This window comes from Mustela erminea, chromosome 5, assembly GCF_009829155.1.
Source record: "Mustela erminea isolate mMusErm1 chromosome 5, mMusErm1.Pri, whole genome shotgun sequence".
NCBI lineage: Eukaryota > Metazoa > Chordata > Mammalia > Carnivora > Mustelidae > Mustela > Mustela erminea.
The window spans coordinates 114,011,857-114,023,044 of NC_045618.1; the positions used below are offsets into that span (position 1 = coordinate 114,011,857).

Consider the following 11,188-nt stretch of genomic DNA (forward strand, 5'->3'; position numbering starts at 1 on the left):
AGCAGGGAAACAGGCCTTACTTGGAGAGCTGCATCAGGCTTAGGGCACACTTCCCAAATACCTTCCCCCACAGTTCTACTCCTCACAGAGGTCTATTTAATATACCCCAACCTTCTTTGTGCCATCAAAGCATCCATGCTCTCAACCCTTACAACACTGCCCAGGTGTCAGTAGCCAAATCAATAAGCATTGGCTCATATGTCAACACAATCCATACCACTCTCAATTCTGCCCACTGACTACTTTGTTTAAGTTCTTTCTTCAAAGTGTATCAGAATCCAGCCAGATGGCAGAGGAATGCCATACAGGCAGGTTTCCCCTGCAACTGCCACCAGTATACTATGCATCCACCAGAGAGGGGTGCATAATGTCAGCAACTTCTGCAAGTTGGGCTGTTGGGTTGGGCTGACTTAGGTGACCAGCCCTCAAAATGAGTATAGCTCATGAGACAGCAGGTTGGTATTAAAAGCACTCCTGCACCGCAGGTAAGCATGTTACTTCTGTAAGGTGCTTACCTGAACACAGGCACACTTAGATTTGCTGAACAAGTCCTTAATTCATTCTCCCACTGGCAGAAAGGTTCATACCATCATAGGCAAATCAGCACTCAGTCCCTCTGCTGAAGCGCAAGATATATAGCTAATAGTTGTTCTTCAATGGGACTACACCTGGTTTCTGTTCTCCTCCATAAATGAGACCAGAATCCTAACGAGATCCATTTCCCATTTTGTCAATCTCACAAGCCCCAGCCAAACCCTTCTAGATATGAATTCACATCTAATTCACAACTCCCACCTGGCATTAATACCCCCAAGGTCTGTACTCATTGTACTGCCCTTTTTGCCCTGAAGACAGCCTCTTATTGGGAGACCTCAGTCAGTTAAGCATAGGCCTTTGGCTCAGATTGTGATCTCAGGGTCCTGGGATGGTGCGCCATGACCTCGGGCTTGCTGCTCAGTGAGGAGTCTCCTTCTCAGTCTCTGCTCTTCCTCTTCTCCCCATTCAGGCGTGTGCACTCTCTCTAATAAATTAAATCTTTGCAAAACGATAGCCTCTTACTGGTTTGCACCCCAATCCCATCAGCTTACCCTCCTAACTAAAGCATTTAAAAGGTCTTAATATCCGCTCTATTGCTAGAAAGGGAACAGAAAATCTCCAGTAAACCAATAAACCAAAAGCCTGTAATTCCTCTACAGTTTAGGGATTGGGAAGGCTTGCATTTTACAATGACCGTCTCTGGCATCACTTGTCTTACTTGACCAGATGATGCCCAGGAACTTTACCAATTAACCCAGCCCTTAGATTCCTGTCTGTATTTACCTCTCAGAGACTTTACACCTGAAACGTTTCAGTTCTTACAAATTTGAGACCTGAGATAATGAGGTCTTGTACATTTGAGACCTGAGACCCAAGGAGACAGGGAGGGTAAATCATCACAGTTTAACATTACACCTATATAATGATAAAGCACCATCATCTCTGACAATATCCATTTTTCCAAATCTCTGCCTACCAACCTATGACAAACTGTGGGGCTACTGAGGTACCCTTAGAAAGTCCATTGTCTCCTGTTCCACAGGAAAGGAGATTAATCTTAGAATTCATGTCCTAATGAATAGTGGAAAGGCATTAGACAAATCTGGTACATGATGATAAACCTTAATGGATGCCATGATTTCCTCTAACAATAAGGCTATATTAGGCACCATAAGAACATGGACAGACGGGAGTAATTTTACTGAGTTCCCTATAATCTACTGTTATTTGCCAGGTCCCATTAGATTTCACTATAAGCCAAACCGACTACTGAATGGGCACTGAGCAGGCCTGATGACCTCTGTCTTTTCTAATTCTTCAATGGTGGTAGTAACCTCGTTATCCTTCCCTAGTAGCTCACACTGTTTTATGTTTATGACTCTTCAGAAACTGGTAGCCCTACAGGTTCCCATTTTGCATGACCCACAACGGGTTTCACTACTTGGATATGCAACCTGAATCCACCTGTGGAGCTGTGCCTAAGATACTCAAGCGAGGGAAAGCCACACTAGAAAACAATGGGGAAGAAGCCTGCCAATCTGTAGGTACAGACTCGTTTGGAGGACCTTGATAATTTGTCCCACATAAACATCAACAGCCTTTATTTCTCCCCAGAATTTCTAGGGTTTCCAAAAGTGTGCATTCAGCTCCAGTGTCTATTAGTTAGCAAAGTGTGTTAATGCAAGAGCAATAAATGGTTAATTCAACATGGGGCCTCTAGTTCCCCCCTACTGTTGCCTAACCCCTAGTCTCTAGAGGTATAGGGTATACACCACTGAAATTCCTGTTAGCAGAGGAGATCCGGCGAAACACCTCGCTTTCTCGAGCCTTCCATAATGCTTAGCAAGACCAAACTGGGTTGTCTGTATTTTCTTTCAGGATCCTGTATAAAATTAGGACTTGCCATTATAGTTTGTGAGACCTTGATGGGCCCCCTTTCTGCCATTTCATCATTGGGAAGATTCTCTGCTTTTCCCATTTTTCAACCTATTTCCCCTAAGACAGATTCTTTTGGTCTCACTTAAGTCAACCACCATAGTAGCTACCTTAGCAATGCGCCAATTAACCACAGGGGCAAGGACAGATACTAAATCCAACACCATGCCCCTGGAGCTGACAATAATATAAGGCCTTCCATACCAGAGGAAAGCAATTCTTTGTCTAGATCACTAAAATGCTAAGTGTAAATGTCGGGTTTCACTCCCAGTTCACACAGAATTTCTAGTGGTTCTTCCGTGGAGATCAAAGAACAGGCCCCTTTTAGGCCAAGTTATCTTAATTCTAAAATTTATCCGATCAAGTTAACCAAGAGCCTGAGATTCTGTCCCAAGACTGTGGCATGTACTTGTTGCAAGGCAGGCTGAGCGCTGACTGGGGCCATTTTGGACATCCCAAACCTCCAACAAATACCCTCTTCCCCAGTATCCCACCACTGCAACACCCAAGCTGCCACCGCCACCCTGCAGCCCTGTCGGCCGCTCTGCCTAAAGCGGCGGGCCTGCTCTACTAAGTCTGGGGCAGAGTACTCACTCCCTCACTGTCGTTTCCTGACTGGTGGAATTTTTCCTTCCTCATCCTCAGGCAAGCAAGCGGCCTGGAGCTGTGTTCCAACCAGAGGATGTGCCTTTAAATCCCCCTCCTCCTCCACCACCACCCCCTCCTCATCAGTCACTATCCCAGGGATCCCACGCCTCTGGGTCCCTACTCTCCTGAGACACCACAGTACTCCCTTCAGTACTCCCTTCAGCACTCACCCTTCTCCAGCCTCCCAAGGCCCTAATTCCCAAGGGACCCTCCTGCTGTTGGATTCCTCCAGACACAACATCCCAAGGGGAGGAATAGGCGGCTCACACACCCCCCTTCCTAAACCAAAGCGCTCATCCCTGCTGCTCAGATTCCCACCCTACTTCTGACTCCCCTCCACCGTGCTTCCCCATGCAGACCATGGGCCCAGCCATGCAGCAACTGCTGGTCAGTGGCTACCCCCCTGCTCTCAGACAGACCTTCTAACAGCCCCTGGGGCGCCCCCCCATTTCCGCACTCACAAGCCTGGCCCTGCCAGCTCAGGCCCCCCCCCCCCACTCCCACCACTCACTTCACCATCTCCAGCTGGCTTGCCAGTGCTTAGAAGGTGCATGAGGGACAGTCAAGTATCCTCCGGACTCAGAAGGCACCCTGAGACCAAAAAAATACTTCGAGCCTCCTGTGGGACCGTTTTTACCTTTCTACTCAGGATAACTAATCAAAAGGGAGGGACAGGGAGGGATGGGGCGGACACATCACCCAAGTGGCTGCTCTCTGCCAAGCAGGGCCCATAACCGTCTGCTTTCCCAGAGCAAGGGGCCCAGTGGGGTGGTCACAGGATAGTCAGCCTTCCTGCATGCTGGTCAGGGCCAACATCAACCTTCATGGAGCCCACAATACTCAGCCCAAAGGAAGGTCACAGTCCAGTCATGAACAAGATGGAGGGCCAATGATGGAGTCCGTGTTATCAGTACTCTCACACATACACGTAAAGATTGAAGAGTACCCTCCCCCACTAAACAGTAAAACATTCATCAACAGAAAAATAAATTCCATATCTGTTCGATGGAGTTCCATGCAGCTGTTATAAAGAAAAAGGCAGATCTATGTATTGATGTAAAAAGCTGTCCATATTCTGCCAGGGGAAACAGGTAGGAATTGAATTATATAATGCATAACAGCTGCTTGTTACTAAAAATACATAAATAAAAGTGTCACAGAGAACTTCTCTGGAAAATGAGAAGGGAGTTGGGGAGGGAGGAGAATAATCTTCATTTTTAAGATATATTTCCGTATTTGCATTTCAATTACCTAAAAAGTACTGAATTAAAACACACTATGTGCCAGCACTGTTCTAGACACAGGAAATAAGTACTGAAGGATTAAGTCCCTGCTTTCACGGAGCTAACACTCTCTAGTGGGGGCAACCACCAAACAAGGAAATATGCAGTAGTACATGCTATGACAAAAGTAAGGAAATGTGAGGTGCCTGAGTGGTGCAACTAGTTAGGCATCTGACTCTTGGTTTCACCTCAGGTCATGATCTCGCCCTTGTGAGATCGATACCCACGTCTGGCTCTGCTAAGCATGGAATCTGCTTAAGATTCTCTTTTTCTCTTCCTCTGCCCCTCCCTGTGCTCCTGCTCTCTTTCTCGCTCTCAAATACATATATCTTTTTTTTTTTTTTAAGATTTTATTTATTTATTTGACAGAGAGAGATCACAGTAGGAGAGAGGAAGGGAAGAGATCACAGAGAGAGAGGAAGGGAAGCAGGCCCCCCGCCGAGCAGAGAGCCCGATGTGGGACTCGATCCCAGGACCCTGAGATCATGACCTGAGCCGAAGGCAGCGGCTTAACCCACTGAGCCACCCAGGCGCCCCTCAAATACATATATCTTTAAAAAATAATAATAATAAGGAAATGCAACAGAGGTAAATACATGGTCACTTCAGATTGCGTGATCAGGGATGGCCTCTCTGAAGAGACCAGAATGACCAGAGGAGCAATCTTAAGTCCCGGGAAAGAACATTTCAAGCAGAAGAAACAGCTAATGAAAAGTCCTGGAGGAAAATGGTAGGGAGAATGCGCCAAATGAGGTCCCAGGAGCAGGCAGAGGCTTTGCTGGCAAGACTAATGAGTCCATATTTTATATTAAATGATCTGAAACTTGTTACGGTCATAATGATATTTTTACTTTTGAAAGAAAAAAAATTAAAACAAAAATTAAAATGCCAAGAGCCACAGTGGATTTTCTTAGATATCTCTAAAATAAATAACTGTTCTAAGCACAGTTCATTCTACCTCTATTATCTTCTTTAGGATCTGTCGAAATCGAAGAGTTAAGGCATCAGATTTTTTCTTCAGGAGGTTTCGACCTGTCTGTGCTCCTTTTAATCGAGCCTTCATGATGGTCTGTGCCCTATATAAACAAAATTAAAGATATTTATTCCCACTGTTTAAAAAACATATAAATACTTCCCCAATATAGTATTAAAATTATGCCTTCCTCTTTGATGTCATGATTTTAAGAATATATAGCATCTGTGCTGAAAGTTATGATTTTTCTCAATATCACTGACTTGTTCCAGAAATATTAAGTTCATTTATTTAAAACAGAAACATTCTTTAACAAATATCTGGGAAAAGTTATTTACTATATCATAATAAAATTTATCAGGAGTCCTGTTTTATGATGCCACCATAGCTAAAATATTAGATTTGCAAATTAAAGTAACGTCTCTGTTTCCATTACAGGTGTATTAAGTAAGCATTTTTTAAAAATCTGTCCACTAATCAGTATCAAAATTTGAAATGCACTTACCTTCAGGACCAACAAGTCCATTGTGAAGAATTTATGCTACAGACTTACTCCCACATGTACACAAAAGTATATGCAAAGTTAAGGATGACTACTCCAGCCTTGTGTGTAATAGCAAAAGGGTGGAAACACACTAAATGTTCCATAAATCACAGTTCATCATAAAATGGAATGATAAACAGTCATTAGAAAAAGATTAAAAAAATATAAACTATATTATAGTCTCTTACACATGCAAAGTAAGGGATAAATACGCTTATATTGACACAGAGAATACTTTTAGAAAAGAGTCACAGAATCTGGTAAGTTTCCTTTGGGAAATGGGACTAAAGGGAAAAAATGGATTTACTTTCCACTATATTTATATTCTTAAGGACCTCTTATAACATATACCACAATGAATAATTACTTTTTCTATTAAAAGTGTGGCATTAAAGTGTTTTCATTTCATCAAAATCCTACCACCAATAATTTTACTACTTTGCAAATGACTCAAGGAACCAATGACACCCATTTCTGAAAAGTGACAAACTACAGAAGTCTTATCTCTTATTCCAGTCTTTTCCCAACAGAAACCCCAATATCAAAGCCAAGAAAGTAATTACAGAAATTGACAATTTTATTCTTGCTGCCATATGCCAGATAACATTTAATAATTTTTTAAAAAGTAGGTAAAAGATTTAACAATAGATTGCATAATGTAGATACTTAAGATGATTTGTATAAGGGGATATAATTTCATATGACTGGTGTTATAACCAACTGCAAAATAGCATGTATTAATGGACCTTTGGGTAAATTCTTAGATTTTACTGAAATCTTTTACCAAAGTGGAAAGGTTACTGAGACAATTCTATAGCTGGAAGAAACCTTAAACACGATCTTGAAAATGAGCTTAAAAAAAGAAACACTTCCTCCCACTCTGGGTGGGAGTGGGGAACGGGACGACAACTGAAACACATTTCTGACTCCAGTTCCTTGCCCACCACTCAAACTAAGGCTCAAACCTAGGCCCACTGTATCCCAACCACCAGTCACACTGCCTATTACACATAGCACCAGATGAACAGTTCTGTTTGAAAACTACTATCAGTAGCTGAATTTGCACTGAATGACCTCACTGGAGGTCTAACCAAGTGAAGCTGGTTCAGTTTCCAGCCTTAGCTGGAGCTATCCACCCCAATGTGTACATTTAACATATTATCTTGTTGACACTAATGACCAGAATTTGGAGCTCAAAGACTTGAATCAAATTTAAGTCAAATCCCAGTAATGCAGATTCAATATAGCAAAACACGTGAGCTTATTGATAAAACTGAATTTACCGGGGCACCTGAGTGGCTCAGTGGGTTAAGCCTCTGCCTTCGGCTCAGTTCATGATCCCAGGGTTCTGGGATCAAGCCCCACATCGGGCTCCCTGCTCAACGAGGAGCCTGCTTCCCCCTCTCCCTCTCTCTCTGCCTGCCTCTCTGCCTACTTGTAATCTCTCTCTGTGAAATCAAGATAAAATCTTTTAAAAATAAATTAAAAAATAATGAAAAAATAAAATTGAATTTACCAAGCTAATTTTAATTTCCTCCTAACTAATAATAGCACCTCTGTGAAATAGACACATTTTAAATCTTGAGACTTGAAGAATGACTTGCCCAAAGGCTTACAGCCAGTATGTCATAGAACCTGGATTTGACAGACTCTTGCTGACTGCAAATCCCTCAAGCCTCTTTTGCTTTCAGTCTAAACTTTGTTTTGTTCTCTCTGCTACATAAGGGGGAGACAGCCCCACCTCACAGGATAACACTGTAAGGTGGAACTGTCTGACACAGAAGTCACTGAAGTATTTTCTAACCTAGCTCTTTTTTTTTTTTTTTTTAAAGATTTTATTTATTTATTTGTCAGAGAGAGGAGCGAGAGTGAGCACAAGCAGACAGAGTGGTAGGCAGAGGCAGAGGGAGAAGCAGGCTCCCGGCTGAGCAAGGAACCCAATGCGGGACCCGATCCCAGGACACCAGACCATGACCTGAGCCGAAGGCAGCCGCCCAACCAGCTGAGCCACCCAGGCGTCCCTCTAACCTAGCTCTTAAAGAAACAACTCCTTTCAAGTTTTAGGGTTGCTAAGCATTAGGGAAAATGTTCGACCTTCAGCCAGAAGGATGACTTTGTTTTCGGCTGAATCAAAGACATCTGACTACATGACAAAATACCTGCTGCTAAGCCTTGGGGAAAATATTTACACAAGCACTAACTTCCTGTGCCTTATTTTCCTCTCAATCAGCAAGCTAAGTGCTCTCAAATAACAATTTTCACTTTTACAAATCTATTAGTCTTCTTGTCTAAGCCCAAAGACGTCCATTTTCACTTCTTAGTCTCAAACCAAAAACAAAACAAAACAAAATGTTAACATTCTGACTACTATTAAAAATAAACACAGCCAGACATTCAGGTGGTGAAAACAGATTTTGTGCAGTAACCAATGACAGTAGGAAAAAGAGCTGAGCCCCATTCTGACTTGTGCAGAAGTGGTTGGACATTTTACTTTTTTTTTTTTTTAAGATTTTATTTATTTGACAGAGGGAGAGAGAATGCATGTGTGCGCAAGCACAAGAAGGCAGAGTGGCAGGCAGAGAGAGCCCACTGAGCAGAGATTGCCTACGGAAGGCTTGATCCCAGGACCCTGGGATCATGACCTGAGCGTAAGGCAGACACTTAACCAAATGAGCAACCCTGGTGCCCCTGGTTGGGCATTTTAAAGGAACAGTAGGGAGAGAAGAAAGAGCGGACTCAAAAAGAGTCACAGAAGTAAAAAATTAAAAAGGGCTGGTCACTGAAAATGACACTTGCTACCTGGCAATCATGGAAGTTAGGATTCCATCTTCCCAGAGACTGGGAAACATCCATCCTTCCCAATAACTATATTTCAAAGAAATGGCTTTCAGATCCTTGAGAATGACACTTCTAAGTTGTAGGATAGAGATGTATATTTCAAAAGGAAAAGAAAGGATGCATAATTGTAAGCCATTTTTAGTGAATGCCCTAAGAAAGGGAGGTCAGGAGCCTATCATCAGGCATTGGATAGAACAAATTCTCCTGGAGCACCTGGCTTTCTCCACAGGTATTTTCACCGGTGCCGGGGTCAATCAAAGAACACAGCCTTGGCCATTCTAGTTTGGTGGTCTTTCAGTGCAGACATTTATGAGACTCATGGTCAAGTTCTGGGAGTTCTGCAGATCTCCCTACCCCGGGGGTAGCTTGATCCTTATCTATTTTACAAACGGTGCCTTTCTCCACAGCTGACTTGCTTCCCACTTAATATAAACATCTACTAGAAAATCAATGGGTGAAAGTAAAAAATAAGCAAAAATAAATAAATAAAAAGCCCCCAAACCCTTTCATTTCATTAAGAGTTATAGCCAAACTGAAAGAGACAGAAAGCTAAGTCTTGGATTTGAATATAATTCTTTACTTCAGGCATTCTCAGATTTTCCAAGAAAAAAATCAGGATGAAGGAAAAAAACAAGAACACCTCCAAAGAAATAGGACCACAATCAAAAGATCTAAATGTCAAAGTCAAATCTGATTTTCTAATCCTCAATGGGGGGGGGGGGGAGTAGAAGAGGAGGAGAGGCCAAATAACAATCTTAACTATGACACATTCTTAGGCAAATTTGAGAAAACTATAAAACCTTCTTTAAAAACTGGCCCAAACAGAGGCACCTGGATGGCTCAACCTATTAAGCACCTGCCTTCAGCTCAGGTCATGATCCCTGGGTCCTGGGATTTAGCCCAGCATAGAGCTCCCTGCTCAGCTGGGATCCCGCTTCTCCCTCTCCGTGCCACTTGGCCTACTTGTGCTCTGTGTCAGATAAATTAATAAAATCTTAATATTAAAAACTGCCCAACACTTAGGGCGCTATGCTTTTTTTTTATAGCCCTTCTACGGATTAATTCTCAAGACACTCTCACCTCCTGGAGACAGCTCACAATTCAGTGGGAAAGCTATGTAAACCAATATTCACTTTACAGTCTGGGTAGTATTAACAGAGGTCTGTCTGAACAAGGCACAGTGGTGATGGAGCAAACGGAGTGCCTCGAAAACTCAGGGATATCTTCCCACTGCAGGTGACATTTCGTGGGATCATAGAAAATGAAAAGGGGCATCCAAGCTCAAACCTTACGACCACACTCGGGCAATTCGATTCAACCCCCAACTTGGCCTAGAAGCCTCTTCTATGTGCTTCTCACCACAGTAAACTTCCCTTCTCGAAATATTTATCAAACCTCGCTAGTTGGCCCATCTCTCCATTAAACCATGGCCTCTCTTAGGCAAAACGGGATGATTCATAGTTCTATAAACCCACTGCCCAGCTCAATAAAGGAAAACGGGATGAAAGCCTCAATTAATGAGTAAAGTCAGCAGATCTCCGTAAAAACCAGCAGGCCGTGGCGTCTGGGTGGCTCAGTGGGTTAAGCCTCTGCCTTCGGCTCAGGTAATGATCCCGGGGTGCTGGGATCGAGGCCAGCATCGGGCTCTCTGCTCAGCAGGGAGCCTGCTTCCCTTCCTCTCTCTCTGCCTGCCTCTCTGCCTACTTGTGATCTGTCAAATAAATAATAAAATCTTTAAAAAAAAAAAAAAACCAGCAGGCCGAGCAGCATGTTCCTACGGATTAGGATCGCTCTGTCCAGTGTGCTTCCCTCAGAGGACTGGGTGGGGGCCATTAAAGAGTATCGCCCCAGACTCACGAAAAGGAACGGGGGAGAGCTCAAGATTCGCCCAGCAAACAAGGAACCTCGCTGCTGGTCAGGGTATGCAGGGACTGCTGCTCGGGACAGGCGTTCAAGAACCTATGAACGCTGCCCGACCCGTTCTTTTACTTACATGCGCGAGGGAAAGATTTCAATTCGGTCTTTGCCCGACATTCTGACGATGATAGTAAGGCTCGAATCCCCGGCCGGGCAACCGTGGCTGCAAGAGGCCCAGCCACAGGGTCTTCCTCTACCGGAGTCAGCTGGTTGTGTCACCTGATCTCCTCGCGTTGCTAAGTGGCAGCTGGGATACGTATATACCTTTCTTCACTTCCGCTTCCTGTTGGCACGTGGGGAGGGTGGGGGAGAACAAGACAGAGGCGATGCCCGGATGTTAAGGCTTCGGACCGCCTCAACGAACCGCCCCTCACTTCCGCTTCTCCTTCTAGCCCCTTCCCCTCCAGCTCCCAGGAGGCTGCGCAAGACTTTGCACGCGCGGGGTGAAAGAACAAGAGAGAAGAGTACACGCCTTTTCTTCTTTCACTTTTCCATCTTTGGTCACAGCGCCAC

General features: G+C 43.9%; 1 protein-coding gene across 1 annotated transcript in view; it reads right to left on the bottom strand.

Moving 5' to 3' along the window:
• The window catches only part of ATP6V1D (ATPase H+ transporting V1 subunit D), a 31,347-nt gene extending 20,417 nt beyond the window's left edge, over positions 1–10,930 (bottom strand). The window contains exons 1-2 of the mRNA XM_032344554.1: positions 10,752–10,930; positions 5,362–5,479 (exon numbers count right to left, since the gene is read on the bottom strand). Of these exons, the coding sequence (XP_032200445.1) occupies positions 5,362–5,479; positions 10,752–10,792 (159 nt within the window). The 5' untranslated portion in view covers positions 10,793–10,930. The remainder of the gene's footprint in view (positions 1–5,361; positions 5,480–10,751) is intronic.
• Positions 10,931–11,188: the final 258 nt, after the last annotated feature.